General features: G+C 35.2%; 1 protein-coding gene across 1 annotated transcript in view; it reads right to left on the bottom strand.

The window, feature by feature from the left end:
- fer (fer (fps/fes related) tyrosine kinase) overlaps nt 1–19590 on the bottom strand; it is a 357459-nt gene that overhangs the window by 172162 nt on the left and 165707 nt on the right. The window contains exons 11-12 of the mRNA XM_039759412.1: nt 17884–18087; nt 13798–13920 (exon numbers count right to left, since the gene is read on the bottom strand). Coding sequence (XP_039615346.1) covers nt 13798–13920; nt 17884–18087 — 327 coding nt within the window. The remainder of the gene's footprint in view (nt 1–13797; nt 13921–17883; nt 18088–19590) is intronic.

The raw sequence follows: 19590 nt of genomic DNA, 5'->3' as shown, positions 1-19590 counted from the left end.
AACAGACAATAACTTTGAATGAGTTCATGAGAGAAACTGAATTGTCATCCCGGATCAAATTCATGGTCCAAAAAATATATTGTAAATTTTGCTGTTCATTAATTTTTTCCTATAAAGCCTCCACAGAAACATAAATGTGTGCTGCTGTCGAACTGTACATTTTTACAGGTATATGACCCATTTCAATACAGTAAGCTAGTGCAAGGGTCATTATATTTGTTATAATATGGTCCTCCTTTTGGTGTATGCCACGAGTTTGCACACCACCATAGACAAAAGGCAAGTGTAACTGTATGGCAGAGAAGGACTTAAGGGTATTTTCACTTCAGCATATTTTCATGGCAATCAATCATTATTTTATATTACTTCCTTCACAGAACAGAAAATCTAGTCAGCTGAAGGTGCTGCATGCAACACAAAATACACCTTGATATTAAACCTGTCATTTTCATCCATCAACATAAAAGTGCTTGGTGATTGGCTGAATAGTTTTAAGAGACCCTCCTCTAGTGGACAAAATGTAGACCTCTGTGCCACAAGATTCCCCAGGCAAGTAAAGAGCATGCTCAAAGTTGTGACTATTCATCACAGATAGGAGTGCAAGAAAAAAATGACCTTGAATTACTGAATAAAGCAGCTATTTTAACTGACAATGGTCTGACTTCATCATCCTCCATCCATCCAAGAATTCTGCATCTGAAGTGTCTGCTGTAAACATGGCACTTATGTGCCAAAGCTGTACAGTATGTCCACACTGCCGTCAATGTTTTTATTTCAAGGTACTATTACGTCATCACTGAGCACAAGGCAGCAAGCAGCCCTGAACAGAAGGATACTTCATTCTAATTATCAACTCTTTAATGATTTTGTGATAACAAACTCAACAAGAAGAATTTTATTATTGGCCTATATTCATCTGTGCTGAGCTGACAGAAATAATTTGTCCCTATATATTACATGTTATGTTTCAAAAAGCATTACAAAAGGGTTTAAATGTCATACCCAGAAGACATCCAAGTTATTAGATATAATTAAAGCTATGAAAACTACAGTAATGGCCATAGTGGAGAAGTCATTGACATACATTTTTAAATATGTTTTCGAACAGCTAGTGCACAGATTAATGAAATTAGTCATCCATTAAAATATACTTAGTACTATAACAGGATTGAGGAATGCAGCAGAATACACATATTTTGTTAGAAGAGTATGTCCACTTGTCACTGACCCTTTGCAAATAGGGCCTGTCTGTAGCCCACTGGGAGACAAATCACAGACATCTGTACAAATACACATACAGATCACAGATTTATGGGGATGTTGGCTGTATCAAGTGATGGGTGGACTCAAGCCACATGGCAAATAAAAGCTTTCACATATTAAACATAACTAGAAAGACTGGATGACAAAACTCCATAGGTGGGAAATTATCCAAAGTGTACAAATTACTGTATAAGAGGATAAATTTATAATATCTAAATGTGTCTAGCAGTTGTTGCCAATGACACCTTAATTAAATATAGTCAATGCTAGTCAGGGATATAAAATTAAGCGCATACAGCATTTTTTCCACCATTGGGCACTGTCTATATAAAATGTCAAAATCTGTCTAGGTGAAGAAGTAGGAGAGAAATATTACAGAAAATGCATTGAGACACCACCAAATAACAGTTAAAGGTGTTCATTTTCAGAATCACTAAAGGAAAATTGAGTTTCCCTTTATGGAACTGGAAATGATCTCTATCCCAGCAATCACATTTCTGCACAGCAGATTGATCTTTTTTTTAAGCCATAATGTTTCTAATACTGACATGGCAGAAATAGAAGATTCCACAGTAATGTTGTACTATCACATTATCATCATCATAGGGTATAATCATCCTTGGAGAAAGAGCTTATTAAAATGAATATATATAAACAGGCAGGAAAGGAGGCATTTTGTAAATGATAAATCTCTACAGATTTAATTGTGATATTTTTTTTTTACAGATTACAAAAGTGACATTCTACAAGTACAGAAGGAGATGTTGTTTATCATGAGCACAAGTCAAAGGATTTCTTGAAAAGTAAATTTAATTTTGCTTTCTTCACACTGATGCAGAGAAAAATACTGTTTAATGAAAAAGTGGTCTATATTAATTACAAAAATAAAACACAAAATATTAATTCTCATTAAGTATTCACTCCCTTTGACACAACTAAATTCTCACTGGTTTCAGCCAGTTGCTTTTAGAAGTTGCATCATTTGTTCAATGGAGATTATCTGTCCATAGCGAAGGGCTTTTAATTGATTGTAGGGTAAAAGCACATGCATCTGAAAGATTCAGCTTGTAATGAGTGATTAAGGTGGTTTAACCTACATAATGAAGACAACAGATCACTCCAAACATCTCCATGAAAAGGTGATTGAAAACCAGGTCAAGGGATGGATAAAATGAAATATCAAAATCACTGTATTCCTTGGATTCCTGTTAAAAGCAATCATTAAGAAAGGGAAAGAGAATGACACAGCTGTAAGTCTGTCTCAAGCAGATTCTTCACAAAAACTGAACAACTGTACAAGAACAAAAGTGAGGGAAGCCACTGAGAGACCTATAGAACTCAGCAGACAAGCTACAGTAGCCGAGATTGAAGAGACTGAGAATAAAACAGCTGTTGGCCTGGGTGCTTCACCAGTGACAGCTTTATTGAAGAGTGTGTGGCATTAAAAAAAAAAGCACAGAAACACTGCCTGAGGCACTTGGGAGGCTCTGAAGTCAGTTGGGAGAAGGTTCCACGGTTTGACAAGACCTAAATTGAGCTTTTTAAATGTTAGCCATCAGACTAAATGCCAGGTTTGGCATACACCAAACACTGCATATTATAAAAATTGCACTGCTTCTCTGTACCAGACCCTGGAAGGCTTGTGAGGGTAGAGGGAAGGATGAAAGCAGCAATACAAGAGGAAATCCTGAAGGAAAACCTGATGAAGTCTGTAAGAAACCTATGCCTTGGGAGAAGATTTGATTTCCAGCAAGACAATGTTAATGTTCTTCAGAGGCTAAGTCAGAGTCCAGATTTCAAAAATGTTGAGAATTTTTACAAATAATAATGGGGGAAAAATGGCCATGTCCAGATGTGCAAAGCTAATAGAGACCTGATGACACAGAGTCGAGGCTGTTATGGCTGCAAAAGGTGCATTTAGTAAATCAAAACTTGAAGAGGTGGATACTTACATGATAAATTATTTTGTGTTTTATATTTGTAATTAATTTAGACCATGGAGAGTTGAGCTCATGTGCAAAAGTGTCAAAATGCCCTTAATAAAATTAAATGAAACTGAACAATAACATCTAGTAAAATACTGTTTGGCCACATAAGTTTGTTCAGCACGAGTTCAAAGAATAATTTTAAATAATATTATAAAAAACTGATACTGGACAATATTTTGTAGTAGTATTTCAAAACGATCCTGGGTCTCTGAATTAAAGTATTGGTTAATGCAGTTTAGGAAGAAAGTAATTGTTTATTAATCATTATCAGCAAACAATCATAATGCAAAACAGCCACCTTACTCTTTTATCTCCCTTTATTCAGTAATTACAGTAATCCCTCCTCGATCGCGGGGGTTGTGTTCCAGATTCCCCAGCGATAGTTGAAAATCCGCGAAGTAGAAACCATATGTTTGTATGGTTATTTTTATATATTTTAAGCCCTTATAAACTCTCCCACACTGTTTATAAATATTCCCTGCACAGTTATACAGCATAATCTCTTTGTATTCTCTTAGATATTAGGTAAGATTCATTAAAATTATGTATATAAACACACTGTTTATCTATACTAATAAAAGGCAAAGCCCTCACTCACTCACTCACTCACTCACTCACTCACTGACTCATCACTAATTCTCCAACTTCCCGCGTGGGTGGAAGGCTGAAATTTGGCAGGTTCATTCCTTACAGCTTCCTTACAAAAGTTGGGCAGGTTTTATATCGAAATTCTACGCGTAATGGTCATAACTGGAAGCTGTTTTTCTCCATTTACTGTAATGGAGATGAGCTTGAACGCTGTGGGGGCGGAGTTTCGTGTGACATCATCACGCCTCCCACGTAATCACGCAGTACATATAAAACCAAGAAGACCTCCAAAAATCGCCGAAGAAAACATGCATTATATAATTGAGAAGGCAGCGAAACAATAAGAAGCGAGCGAGTGACATATACAACCATGTTCATGAGTTCTGCTACTTCGGAAACAAAGCACAATGTAAACCTACACTTTAAATTAAGTTCATAGACAGGCTGCGCTGGCGTTTGTAATTTAGTGCCTGCCCATATAAGGCCGTCCGTCAGCGGCAATCCAATAGCAAACTCCCACTAAATATTCACGGGTGAAGGACTGTGCTTATGGAGAGGAAGATGAGATGGTCAGGGTGGTGTTTGACACAAACTCAGCGAAACTGCGAGAGAAAGTTTTAAGTGCCAGGACTAAGGTAACATTAAATACAGCCATGGACATAGCACGAGATGGCACCAGCACAGCTGGGAACCTTCGATGCATGTACACCGAGGCTCACGTGAACTGACGCGTGCACAGATAAAAGGCAACAGTTCCAAAGAGCTGAACAAAACCGAATTACACAATTGAAAAGGCAGCAAAAATATGAAGCGTCTGATAAGCATATTCATAAATCCAGCTACTGCGGAAACAAAGCACATGGTGGAAAAAGTCAATGTCCCGCTAAAGGAAGACAGTGTAAAAAAAAACCCGTGCATGCAGTGTGTCAGGTCTCAGATAAAAAGAAGACGAGCTGTTTATTGATGCAGTAAGAAACGAATCGATGAAAGAAACCTGTCATCTTTACAACGATTGACAAACACGGAATGTAACTTGAACACAACACATCCTACAAATACGAACCTGATTGAAAGAAATAATGATAATCAAATCCTTGATGACAGCAACACTCAGTAACACTCACAAAACAAATACTGTATATTGACAGTCATGTTACATTATTTTTAAAATGTTCCCTTTTCTTTTCTAGCTTTTTAACACACTACTTCTCGCTGCGATACGCGGTATATATATATGTATATATATATATCCCGATCTACATACTCGAATAATGGATACTTTATTCGCCATCAATGATTGTTTTGGTAAAGCCATACTCAGTGTATTCATTAGATGAACGGTAAAAAAGTAAGAGCGAGGGAGGATGCAGGCTGTAGCGTCAACTCTATCTGAATTGCGCGATCACATTTCAAAAAATATATCTTTTCAAGTTCTATTTAGTCCATATTTGTCAAACTCAAGGGCCACGGGCCACATCCGGCCCGGCGTGTAATTATATCCGCCCCGCGAGATCATTTTATATACTGTATTATTGTTATTAATGGCCCAGGTATATGAAGCGCTGGTAACACAATAAACTACAGATCCCATAATGCAGCGCTTCAGCTGCCTTGCCGAACACTTACCGCGTTAATCAAGTCTAGCTTATGATGCTGCAAGTTATTGCGAAGCTAGCTCACACGATGCTGAGAGAAAAGTTCATTCTGAAAATAGAGCCTTTAAAACCGATGGGAGGCTGAGTATATGTTTACTGAACCCGTGTGTCTCATTTGTGGAGCTAATGTGGCTGTAATTACAGAATTTAATCTAAGACGGCACTATGAGACAAAACATCAGGGTAACCTGAATGCAATGCAGAAGATACAGAAAGCAGAAGAATTAAATAAGAATCTGACACTTCAGCGGACGTTTTTACCCGTGCACAATCACAAAGTGATTTCAAGTGAAGCTGCTTTTATGGGAGACACAAATGCACCAGTGCACCTTGTCCCACTTTCCCTGTTGCCAAGTAATGTTAAACCAAGTCGTCACTACGGTGTTCCCAAATACGCACTTTGCTGATAAACTGAGCGCACTGAGTTTGCATGGCGCTTTGGTGACTTTGAAGAACAAAAAAAAGTCCATCTACATGCGGCTCGAACCTTGTGCATGTTTGGTAGCACATATCTGTGTGAGAAGCTCTTCTCAGTGATAAAGACTAACAAAACAGCACACAGGAGTCGCCTCACTGATGAGCACCTGCAATCCATCCTGAGAATCTCCACAACACAGAACCTCACACCAAACATAAACAAATTTGTTGCCAAAAAGATGCCAGGCGTCCAGCTCTAAAATGACATATGAGCAAAGACAACTGAATGATTTGATTTGTTATTGCTGAAAGGAACACATTTTATTTATATTTCCAGGTTTTGTTATGCAGCATGTTCATATTTGAATTTGTATAATTTTGACAGGATATATTTTTATGGAGAGCAAAATCTTTTGGGATATTTAAAATCTAAGTTTATTTTTATATAAAATTACATAAGAGTAAAGAAATTTGAATGTTTGTTCTTTTAATGTTTACTTTATTTCTAACTTGTATAATTTAGACAGGATATATTTTTATGGAGAGCAAAATATTATAAGTTGTTTAAGGTTTGAGTTGATTTATTCAGGAATAATATTCCTGTCTGTTTTTACCATTCCTACCAAAGATATTTCTGTCGACTAAATAAAAATTCCTTCTATTTAAAATTTAAATAGAACTTGAACAAATACGATAGTTCATAATATCCACGCAGACTTGCACATAAGAGCGGGAGTTATCCATTTTAACAAGCAGCGTATTGCACTGATACGAAATAGCTGTGTGTGTATATATGTAGATATGTATGTATATGTATATATATGTTTATATATGTGTGTGTGTATGTATATATATATGTATTTGTGTGTATATATGTGTGTGTATGTATATGTATGTGTATATATGTAGATATATATGTATGTATATATGTGTATATGTATAGATATGCATATATATATGTTTATGTGTGTGTGTGTAAATATATATATATATATATATATATATGACAACAACACTCATCACTCACAACAGTGACAAAACAATTACATTGACAATCATGTTACGTTATTTTCAAAATGTTTCCTTTTCTTTTTCATTGCTTCTTTAACACACTACTTCTCCGCTGCGAAGAGCGGGTATTTTGCTAGTATACAGTAAAACCTAAATATTATTTTAAAGATATCAAGTGTCTCCGATATCAGCCATTACGATAGACAGGCCACCAGCAATAAATATGTACAATGCAAGAAAAATAGTATACAGTAAATGTGTGTACAGTGACACTAAACGTACATACATGTACTAAGTACTGTAAGTAGAAAATTAATTATGGTTACTCACCAACAATGACACGATAACAATGAGTTTAATTTTACTGCACAACAAAGGGGAGCGTTACAGCTCTTCTAAAGGAGCCTCTTCAGGCGACTGTGTAGCACCGCCGTTATTCTTCTTCAATCCAAATCCCTAAAGCAGATTCCATCCAGACTACTGCCTTATTACATCCACTTACAACTCGTTTTGCACCCTGGTTAAAAGGACACTGCGGCTGTAGATCTTATATTCCTTTCCTACTTTTTAAATAAAAAGAATCATAGCCTCATTGATGCCGTAATGGCGTCCTACAGCGGTGTAGCTTTTCCCTTCCTTCAGCATATCCAAAACTTTTACCTTTTCGGCAATCATTAACATCTTCCGTTTGCACTTGGGCACGGCCCCTGAAGCAGTAGCAGATCGTTTTGGAGCCATAATGAAGGGCTTGACTATGCACAAAGATAAACACAAAAGAGCACAAAAGTTAACTAATTTACACAGCGAAACACGTTGATGCTGAATAAGCGAGATGAGACTTCCTGGTTAACACTGCATTCAGCACACAGGAACTTAACTACGTGCTCGTATTGGTTAGCTTCTCAGTCAGGAGAACTTAACTGCGTGCTCTGATTGGTTAGCTTCTCAGTCATCCGCCAATAGCATCCCTTGTATGAAATCAACTGGGCAAACCAACTGAGGAAGCACGTACAGGAAGTAAAAAAGACACATTGTCCGCAGAACCCGCGAAGCAGGTTCCGCGTTATATATTTAGTTATGCTTACATGTAAAATCCGCGATAGAGTGAAGCCGCGAAAGTCGAAGCGCGATATAGCGACCGGTAATAGTTTTCACCATCATGTAATCACTTAACTACTCATAAAATATTTCAAAAATATAAAGGACAAGTCAAATTACTTTTAAATAAAAATCTGAAAATCACTGAGAGCTTTGTTTTCATGTGCTAAAAACACTGAGCTACCACTGAAAAGCAAACTGGCACTGCATTTACTTGAGGTATTCAACAACTTGGAGGTTTACTAATGGAAGTAGTTAAAAAGAATTGAGGAATTCAGGAGGAACTAGTAAAATGAAAATCTAATGGGGAACTTTCGTGAACACAGAAATTTGTTTTTCTGATCTAAACTGCTTAATCATAATCACGGCAATGAGTCAGTCGTCAAAATTTTATGAAATAACCAAAGTTAAAATTGAGATGTGACGAAAGAGAAAGTGTCAAAACCAGAATACCAAAAATGAGACTTTCTAATTGAACTTTTTCACTGACTGAATCTGAACAAGAAACTGAAGGCAAACTGCCGCAAGATAAAAACTTGAAAAAGCACAACAATGATAAAATGAGCTCTCACTATAAAAACAACACTTGAAAGAACTCTGATGATAATGTGATCATTTGTCACAAGATTCAAAATTATTCGAAATTATTTGTTACTGCAATATGAAAAGCTTTATGAACAGAATGTGAGTTGCACTCACAAAAATCAAAACTGTGAACTTCTGTAGGACTAGAAGATGAGCTTGTGGCACTTGAAAAGGCACCGTGAGCCGTCACCACAAAATCCAACATAAAATATGCACTTTACTATGAGGGTGTGTTGCCACACAATTCAAAACTTGACAATTTATTTACCTCTGAAGGCATTTCACTGCAAAAATCAAGACTCAAAAAGTATTTTCTCTATGGGAGTTTGTCTCTGAGGACTTACATTGAATGATCCAAAATCTCAGACAAAAGGACTCCTATTGCTCGCCTCAAATCTATTACAGAGCAATCCTGACACAACTCACCAAGGTGGTCCTTAGCAATAATGATATGCACCCTAACAATTGGTTAACTGAATACTGAGAATGCAAATGAACTTAAAGTTTAAATGAAAAAGATTAAAATCTTTGTGAGGTAAGAACATAAAAATGAAACATACAGTACATGAAAATAAAGCCTGACAATCCAGCTTTCAAAATATCACTACCTAATACACTAACAAAATGTATCTAAAGCAAAAACAAAAACTTATTAAATAGCCCAAATCACAATAAAAATGATTCATTACAATACAAGACTGTTTCATAAAAGAAAAAAACTTGAACTGAAGATACTTGGGAGTAAACTGACAGTTCAACAGTCAAGTCAGTAACAGTAAAGTCTGGAGATACCACAAAATAAACCAATTAAAATGCAACAAAGAAAACATGTTTCCTGTCATGACTGGAATGTGACTACAGAGATCTACAGACAGAGATTTTGTCACAGATGATTAACCACAAAGACTAAACAGCATTTGTTGAAGGATATACAAGTTTTTAGCAAAGTGTTAATACAAGCATCAGGGGATCTTAGGTGCTAGAATTAACAGTCAGTAGCTTTGAGATTTGAAGATGATATAATAAGGTATTATAAAGAGGCCTGGTTTAGTCAAGTCAGTGGAGAGGTGAAATGCTCATTATCTTCCAGCAACAGTCACAATTCTGGCATTGGCATTTTGATCCTGTTGTGATCATGAAGACTATTTAAAAGTGACCTGCAGGAATCCAATTCAGAGGTGACAGAGGTGTAACTATTTCTGTATCAAATGAGGTTCAGACTTTAGCAATGTTTCTTAGGTAGTAGAAAGATGCCCCGATTGCAGCGAAAATGTGATTTTTTTTAAAGTTACAAGTGATGTCAAGTGCATATATATCTCTGGTTACAATGGACACTGGGAAAAGTTTCAGTAACAAACATCTAGTGATGAGTTAGGTTTCCCCAGTTAACATGGAGAACCAAGCTCAGCTCTGCTCTATTGTACATTAAACAACATTAACACTCTTTCTCTCTCTCTTTCTATGACTGTGTTAAAGAAAATCAGTCTTTTCGCTCTTCAAGAAGGGGCCTGAGTTGCCTCGAAAGCTTGCATATTGTAATCTTTTTAGTTAGCTAATGAAATGTGTCATTTTGCTTGACTTTTCACTACAGTATTAATACCTAATTTTAATTAATAGATATATTTCCCTATGACTCTGCTATTTACTCCTAGATCTCCTACGCCTGTTAGTAAACATTACACTCCAGTCTCTGAAAATCTGAAAGATCATGTGTGTGTGCATGTGCAAGTATGTGTGTGTGTGTGTGAGTGTTTGTATGCATTCATTCACCTTAGCCCTGCACTGGAAAACTCTGTTTCATAAAATGAATAAATATTAAAAAATCACTTATTAATTAGCTGAGCAAATGCAATGTAGGAGCCAGGAGGCAAGAACCAACCATAAATGAAAGGTTAAAGCACTGGACATACAGTACCTGAGCAGAACAACCACATCACTGTAATTTAGTGTCTTGTGATTTCATCCTATTGTAAAAATGCAGCATGTGTTATAAACAAGGACCTTTTCAAAGCGTCACTAAAGGAACATGATTTAATGTTAAAAAAAAACTTTTTTGATGTCCCCAAAATTTAGGCAAGAGACGTTTGGCTGCTAAGCAGTGTTTGGCTGGCACTTAGTAAGTTTTGTTTCACACATACATAGAACTTATCAGACTACTATAAATCCTTAGTTAGTGAAATATTAAAAGGGTCCTCAATACACTGCATTAAAAGGTTTGCAGCATTTCCTTTTGACGTGACTTGTGCAAGGTGTGGTTAACAATCCCTCCTCCTGCTAAGTCAGTCAGAACACTTGCCGTAATGATATCTTGTGTCACACACTCGTAGTCATCCTGCTTATTAAAGGTATAGAAACAACTGCCTCAAAATGGTGTCACCCATAATAAAAACAAAATGTCACCATGGGAAGAAAGTAAAAACTTGGTCTCATTTATCAATTATTTTTAAAGACCAAGGAATTGCTACAAAAAATTATAACTAAAACCCAGATCATGACAAAGATAACAAAAGTACATTCATTTTTATAATGAATATGAAGTGCATAATAAAGTGGATTAGGCAAAGTTGTTGCACTTTTCTATTCCATTATTACTCTTTGAAGAAAATAGAAGTTGATAACAGTCTTCTACACTACAGATGAGTGTATCTCACTTTTACTGTGTGTGTAATGAAGAACCAAATGAAAACAACATATTCATGATGAATATGACTTTAATATATCTGAACATACTGTTCATAAAGAAGGCAGACTAAATAAGATGTGGGAACACTTTGATTTCGATATTTATATCCCAAATGATAAATGATCCCCCATGACAGTAAACTGCAGACTGTTATGTTATGAAAAATTATGATCCAGATACACAAAGTGTCTCATTTTCATTTAATCTCTATACCCTTAAAAGAATGCTATGGAATGAAATTAATTTTTCTATTTGTATTACACTTACAAATATCAAACTTGTTTTTCTTCTTGGCTTTATGTTTTTGCTTCGTCTTTGTCTTTTAAAGATATAATCATTTCAGATTTTATGCAGTAATGAATATACTATATACATTACTGAGCTACCAGCTCAGTCTGCACAATAGTCTGCTTATAGGAAAATCTATTAGATACATAATTATCTTAACAGATATACCTCTTAAGATCCTATAAAGCCAATAACCAAAAGAATTTTAAGCTAGATATAAAATATTTACAAAAAACAAGAATACAAAATACATATTTTTCCCAAAAAGTAGTTTAATATTTAATTATATTACTCAATTATAAAAAATTAAGAAAAATAAATAAAAGTAAGATTTAATTAAATACATGGTATTAAATTAGTTAAATTCCATGGTGAAGTAAACACAACTGAGCCTTATAGGTTGAGGTTTGATGTCAAAGTTACGTGTTGACAGAAATGGCTAAATCATAAGTTGCAGTTGCATTATGTAAAACAGGTCACTTTGTACATGGTGGGTATTGCTTGCCTTTTCATTCTGTGATATCTGCCAAAATGATGTGGTACAATCAAAGGTTTTTCTTATTCTTATGAATAACTTGACTGCATGTGGGGTATTGTGTGCAGTTCTGGTCACCTTACTACAAGAAAGACATAACAGCACTTGAAGCTGTGCAGAGGAGAGCAACCATGTGCACCCCAGGTCTTAGGGACATATCCTACTGGGATGAACTCGAGACAATTAAACCAGCAGAGGAGACTGCATGGGGACCTAATCCAGGCCTTTAAAATCCTCAAAAGCATTGATGAAGTTGATCCACAGAAATTCCTTAAATTTAACAGTGAATCACATACTCGAGGACACCAGAGGAAATTAAGGGTCAGTGCATTTAGGACTGAAGCCAGAAATGCTTTTTTCACTGAAAGAGTTTTGGGAATCTGGAACAAACTACCAAGTCATGTAGGTGAAGCAGAATCCTTGACGACCTTTAAGAAGTACCTGGATGAGATACTGGAACAGCTAAGCTATTAGTTAAACAAATCAATCTGATACACTGAATGGTCTCATCTGGTTTGTCTAGTTTCCTATGTTCTTATCCTTATGATATTTTTCACCCAGACCTCATTTTATAAAGCGGAAACTAAAAGAAGGAATGACTATTTATATTAAGACGTGTACTTTTGCATTGTCTGGAGCACATTGCCTTCAATAGATTACAGCGGAATCAAAAGAATAAAAATTTATGAAATTATATATTTCATTACTTTTATTAGTAGTATTGTCATAGGTACAGTAGGTTGCACTTCTCAAAGTGTGTGGCCCAGAGAACTACAGAAAGTTATCCTAATTTAAATTAATATAAACACAGGAATAATGATTCCTCCATGCTGAAAGCAGCAGAATTTATTTAGAAAAGGAAACAAGAGATGACCTAGAACTAAAGTAACATGCAATGGGTCAAAACCGGTAAGAAAAATAAATTACCAAGGCTCAAAATATGAAAACCAATAGACATACCCATAAACAGGGGTAAAACTTTACTGTTAAATCATAGTCAAAAAAGCAGAGGCAGAATTTGTTCCTCAGAAATATTAAAAAAAAAAAAGGAATTCAAATTTAAAGGTCTGGGCTCAATCTAAATCAAGGAAGGGCAACCAAAGCGTTCATGACATGACCTTTATACTCTTGACCAAGGTATGATACATACCATACATTTTTATTGTTTGGCATAGCAACTATCCACAAATACTCCTCAAAATGCCAGCACCCATTAAAAAGCAAAATGGCATTGCAGGAGAATGCGACTTATATTCAACATTGCTAAAAGCATATCAAATACCAAAGCAGATGTCACCACAAGATTCTTTGACCATAAAAAACCCTAAAACAAGAACTAAACTATTTTAGAGGTCAAAGACAATTTTGTAAAAATTCAGAAACAACAGCCTGATCCATGACTACCTCATACAGATGTGATTTTCGGCAACGTTTCAAGGTAACCATTTTACTACATTTAATTAAAGATGATGGAAAACATTTCAACTATTCCTGAGTATATTATGATCACATTATACAAAAGTATGTGACATGAAAAAAACAATGAGCCCTAATCTTTTTGAGCTTTCATTAACTATTGTACTTGTACTACATAAGTCAAAATGAACTTATCTACCAAAGCAAAATACAAACTCATTTAGCAGATAAGAAAATAAACTTTTCTCATTTAAACACTTTTGTGCGTACCTTAACAACAGGATTCAAGAGGACCACACCCGACTTTTTAGTAATCACTTGCTTAGTAGTGTAATGGTGCTCAATAAGTTGAGGAATTGTTGCGAAACCAGTGCCTTCAAATCTATACTGATTCTGAGAAAAAAAATATAAAAAAGTTAATATAAGAACAGAATATAGCACTGCATTAAAGTAAAATACATTTAAAAAATACTTTAAAGAAGATCATAAAAAGCACGACATAATCAACAACAACATTTATTTCTGTAGCATATTTTCATACAAAGTATGTGGTTCAAAGTGCTTTACAAGATGTCGTTCATGTCAGTATCTAAGTAAGATGCAGTAATGCTCATATCAGCTCCCACTTTTTTTTATAATATTAAAACAGGGTTAAACCAATTTATGGAACTACAGTTACTTTTCACTTGTTCATAAAAAAGTATGGAGAAATTCTGTGGATGTATATGTTATAATTAAACCAAACTATCAATACTCTAGATCATAGGTGTCGAACTCCGGTCCTGGAGGGCCACAGTGGCTGTAGGTTTTTATTTTAACCATCTTCTTCATTAGTGTCCAGACTTTACTGCTAATTAACTTCTTTTGCCTTAATTTTAATTAACTTGACTCAGGCCCCCTAGTTGTCTCTTCTTCCTTAATTAGCAGCCAAACAATAGTGAGACACGAAACGAGCAGCCACATGACCATCACCTGTGCCCAGTATTTGAAAATGAAGAAAGGTGAAGGTCTTGGTAATATTTATCTCTGAGGTCATCAAAACATTTTGACGATGTTCTTAGAAAAAACAGAAAATCATCACTTTTGGAAATGTCTGCTGTGGCAGAATGAGAGCAGCAACAAGCCTTGGAATTAAATAACAGGTTTAATGACCAGCAAGAATCGGCTCCTCATTAAGAGATTGGTTGGAGTGAAATTGGTTGGAGTTTGAAGCCCCAGTTTAGCTGGTCATCTGTTAGCTCGTTTCATGTCTCATTTCAGTTTGGCTGTCATTTAATGAAGAAAGGAATGCATTCAGAGGACTGAATCCTTAAAAACAGGGCTATTAAAATGATGGGAAAAGGAGTTAATTAGCAGTGAAAACTGGTCACTGATTAGGAAAAGGGTCAGAATGAAAACCTGCAACCACTGCGGCACTCCAGGCCCGGAGTTTGACACCCCTGCTCTAGATGAAGGCTATTCAATTACAAATTTAGTTAGTCCAGATTTTTAAACCAAGAAATTTTTAGTCTTGGGTTTGTTTTAGTATAATTTTGTAATCAATATTTTAACACTTTCTTTAATATTACTATCCATTACTAGCGCAATCTATTACACATGAAAATTTAATTTCTTAATTAACAAAAATTAAGTCATTTGGACAATAGGAAGTGGGTTAAAATATTGATTACAAAATTTGTACCAGACAACAAACAGGTGAAGTTAAAATAAGCATGGTAATATAATAATAAAACATAAACATTTTGGTCATCTCACCTAGGCACATCTCAAAGTGCATAAAAACAAAAAAGTGCACAGCATTAGCAATAACATTTGTTTACCTCTTGAAATAAAAGAAACAGTTTGGCTATACTGTATATGACCCAGGCACATTGCAAAGTGCATTTAACAAAGTAAAAAACAACTATCAATACTATCAAAGCATGACAAGTGATAACAGTTACTGACACACATGAATACAACATCTACTGCACACTGAGGGAACACAGGTTCATTTTAAATCACCACAGCGCCCTTTTTGTAAACAAAACGGTGGCGGTACGCATACACTGCATTTGAATCAAGTTTGAGGTACTGTGACTTCTAGCACTACATGTTTTGTATATATGGTTAAAAAACATAATGTTTGAAATTTTAAATGAATAAGTCATCAAGTATAACAATGATAATAATAATTCTTTACATATATATATATATATATAGCGCTTTACTCAGTACTCAAATCGCTTTGTAAACTCCATGCAGGGAGGACCTGGTAAGTAAACCCACAATCACCTTATTGTGGGCATTGGAGCTGCTATTATGCCACCTGCGTAGGTATACTATAGTGCAGTGCTTTCCAAACTCAGTCCTGGGGACCCACTATGGCTACAGGTTTTTGTACCAACCAATTTCTGTTTTTAATTGGACTCCTAGCCCAATTAAGTGAGCTGTTATTTCCCAGTTTCTGTGTTTTGGAGTCAAAACTAAGTTTGGTAATTTTGTATTACTGTAAGATGTACTAAGTACTTATTAAGGCATAGATTTTTCTTTTTTACTTTTTAACAGTTTTCAGCCTGATTTTCATTCTGCTTTTCCATGTGTTCTGATCGTTTAATTTATTATATACTAATTAGTGGGTCTGACGCTAAACTTATTGCAGTCTTTCATCATTCAGTGTTGTTTACCTGGCTGTCAGTTCTGTTAATTATTATCAGGATACAATAAACGGTGTAAATTGCACAAAAAAAATAACGAAACCACAGGACAACAACAAAAGAGAGAGGTACAGTACATGTTTAAAGCAAAAGTAGAAATATTTCTAAATATATTATAAATGTAAAAAATCATACTGTTATGCTTTTCTAAAGGCAGAATAAGAGAAGTTATAAAAAAAATCTAAATAAATGAGATCAGTTATTATCACTAATTGTGAATTTGACTGGAATAAAAAGCTGTAGCCACCGTGGGTCTTCAGAACCGAGTTTGGGAAAAACTACTGTACTGCATAATACTGAGCTTGATAGTTTAAAATTATAACCACAGAATTTCGGAAATCAAAGAATATCAACCACAATTGAATAACAAGCTCTATATTCTGCCAAAAAGATGTTTTGTAGTTCCGCAAAGCAATCAGTGCTTAATTTGATTGAGTTTTAAAGAAAATTCCAAATGTTTTGCATGTTTTCATCAAATGCAGTCTTTCTAATTTGTTCTTTGCTTTGGGAGTGTTAATGGCGGATCCTTCACAGCCATGAATCCGCAGGATCGAAGCATGTAAGTGAAGAGAAGAAGAGAAGTATGAAAAGAAGTGTGGAGACAGTGCTTGTCAGTAACGAGGCTGTCATTGGAGTAACAATTAGATTCATTTGTGAAAACCCACATGCGTGATCACTTGATGAACAAAATACAGTACGGGCACGCAATTGACCATAGAATCATTTAATATGTAGTCAATACCATGACTGTTGTGGCTGAGATGTCAGCGTGTACCATTACAAAAAAAAAAAAATCAGTGTATCACAGGCTAATACCACCACTTTGAGACAAACAACAATGCGCTACATTGTGGGTTGAATGTTGCTCGGTCACATGGAATGTTGCATTCATGGTTTAATGTAGGTGCGGTATTTCTGAAGGCTCATGAATTGTGTTTTTCTTGGTTTTTCTCTGCCTCTTAGGTAGGTCCACGGGCTGGGCCACTTGGAGGTTGCTTCAGGGCCACATGTGGCCCACAGGCTGCCATTTGAATAAGCCGACTTAAGATGCCGAGTTTGAAAATATTTATATACTTTAATCCATGTTCACAACATGGAACATGGAATGCCAGAACCTATCCTGGCAGAGTCGAACATAAAATAGCTAACCCCGAAGAGGATACCAGTCCATCACCAGGCATACTCACTCTCAAAGTGAACCTATTCAGAGTTGGTAGTTAATCTTAAATACAAATTAAAGACAAAATTCACACAGTATTCAAAGTACCGGAGTACTCCAAGAAAGAAAAGTGTAGAAATGAGATGAAATAAAAATGCCACACAGTTGGTAACTGGGTCAAAGTTCAGATCCTCAAGTTGTGAGACAGCAGAGCTAAGCACTGCACTGCCATGCTGACCTAATGAGAAAATAATGAGAATGAAGTCTTTTTTCCTATGTGTTCATTTTTATTTTGTTTTATTTTGTTTTTATTTTGTTATTTTAATTGTCAACATTTCCTTTTCATGAAAGATAAAACATTACATTATTATACTTTAGGAGTACAGTATGTATCAGTAAGTAAGTATTTCACATCTGTAAGGTATATTGAACACTTTATTAAGACCAAATGTATACAGCAAATTCACAGACATTACAAAATACTTAAGTTTTAATACTTACTTCTGCATACTGTATAATAAAGTGCCTGCGCTGCCCGTCTGAGAACACAGAAAGGACATATTCTCCTGGCTTGCCATGACTTTCTCGAACTAAAAAGTCTCCTTGCTGTTTCAATAACTCCTGAGCTTCTATTCTTGGAATTGCACCATGATACCAGTCCTGTTCCCCTAATGGCTTCTCACTGGTAGGGATCACATCAAAGAACTGAAAATAAAGGAAAGCATTGATTAATCCAAGACATTTTAAATGTAAATTGTTTTCCTTCTAAATTGAGCAGATAGTCAAATTGTATAGTACATTTATACTATGAACTGATAAAGTGTGCTAGAAAGTCTTCTACTTACTTTGTACATATAAAGTAACATTGCTTTTAAATTGCCAGAAAATGTATTAAATGCCAAAAGTAATAAATAATTCAATCCCTTTGAAGAAAACTAAATCTTCAGTTGCAATTAAACCAAATTGTGACCACTGTTAGCTCGGGGATTAGCAAACTCCATTCTGAGCTAGAAATCAATAAAACAGTGAAATTAAATTCTGGACTGAAGGCTTCAAATTGATGAAATCTAGATACTTATTACATTCACAACTATTACTAAAATTAACGAAAAATAATTAGCATTATACATTAAAACTTATGTTTTTGCATTTTAACTTCTTTTAGTTAAAGTACTTAGGTACAGTAAATCTATAGGCACCTGCAATGTAATACAAGTCATCAAATGATATCATTTATAAGCTCAAAACATTTCTGATAAGATAAAAATAGAAAACTTATAAATTACATTTATTATAACTTTAGAAATAGCTGAGATATGGCAGTGCATAGTCCATGGAAGATTAGACTGTCTTCATAAAGAGAGAGAGTACTACCAACTGTAGTGAGCAGACCATGATGAATGTTGTTGTTTAGATCTTTTATGGGTCACTGAGGGCCCATGGGTTTAGGGTCACCACTGGTCACTAAGGAAAGCTCAATCTTTGTGCCCCTGTAGACCAAAAGGATCATCAATGACCGTAAAAGTAATAAGGTTTTAAACGTGTTTATTTGATATTTGGACTAAAGTCTTCAAACATTATACACTTCATGTCATTATTAGTATAACATGGAAAAAGTTTCTGCATTAGGTATGTACTGAGCATTTCCTTTCATCCTACACTTACCCAGATCTTCGTAGACATGGAACACACATGAAATGTATGTATTCCAAATAATGATATACTGTATTATTATTTACCCTATACAACTCCAGGAACCACAAATGCAGATTCTCCGAAAGTTGTCCCTGCATTCATCAAGCATAAATACCTCAAAACAGCTCAGTGAAGATTCAAAAATGAAAGATAATTGACTATTACAAGGAAGAAAGTAGCTTGTAAATTCCAATCAGAAGCATCATTAAAAAATGGAAGTCAAATTGAATTGAAAGACTAAAACTGGGGGACACAAAAAAAATCTTTAACAGAACTATTAATAACTACTTTGATGTATAAACTGAAACCCACATATTGCTGAAAAGGTCCTAAAGAAAGATTTAGCAGACAATAAGCAAGTGGTTCACTAACCATCATTTATTACAAAGATGACCTGCACTGTTAATGCATTGTTAAAAGGCAACTGTTCCTATAACCTCCTTGTAAAAGTACATTATCTTCACCCGGCAAATAAGATAAGATAATCCAGAGTTATTTTGGAACTGTGGTGGT

Source organism: Polypterus senegalus, chromosome 7 (assembly GCF_016835505.1).
Source record: "Polypterus senegalus isolate Bchr_013 chromosome 7, ASM1683550v1, whole genome shotgun sequence".
In the NCBI taxonomy this organism is placed as follows: Eukaryota; Metazoa; Chordata; class Cladistia; order Polypteriformes; family Polypteridae; genus Polypterus; species Polypterus senegalus.
The sequence above is the reverse complement of the archived record's forward strand: the minus strand, read 5'-3'. Positions and strand labels throughout refer to the sequence as shown.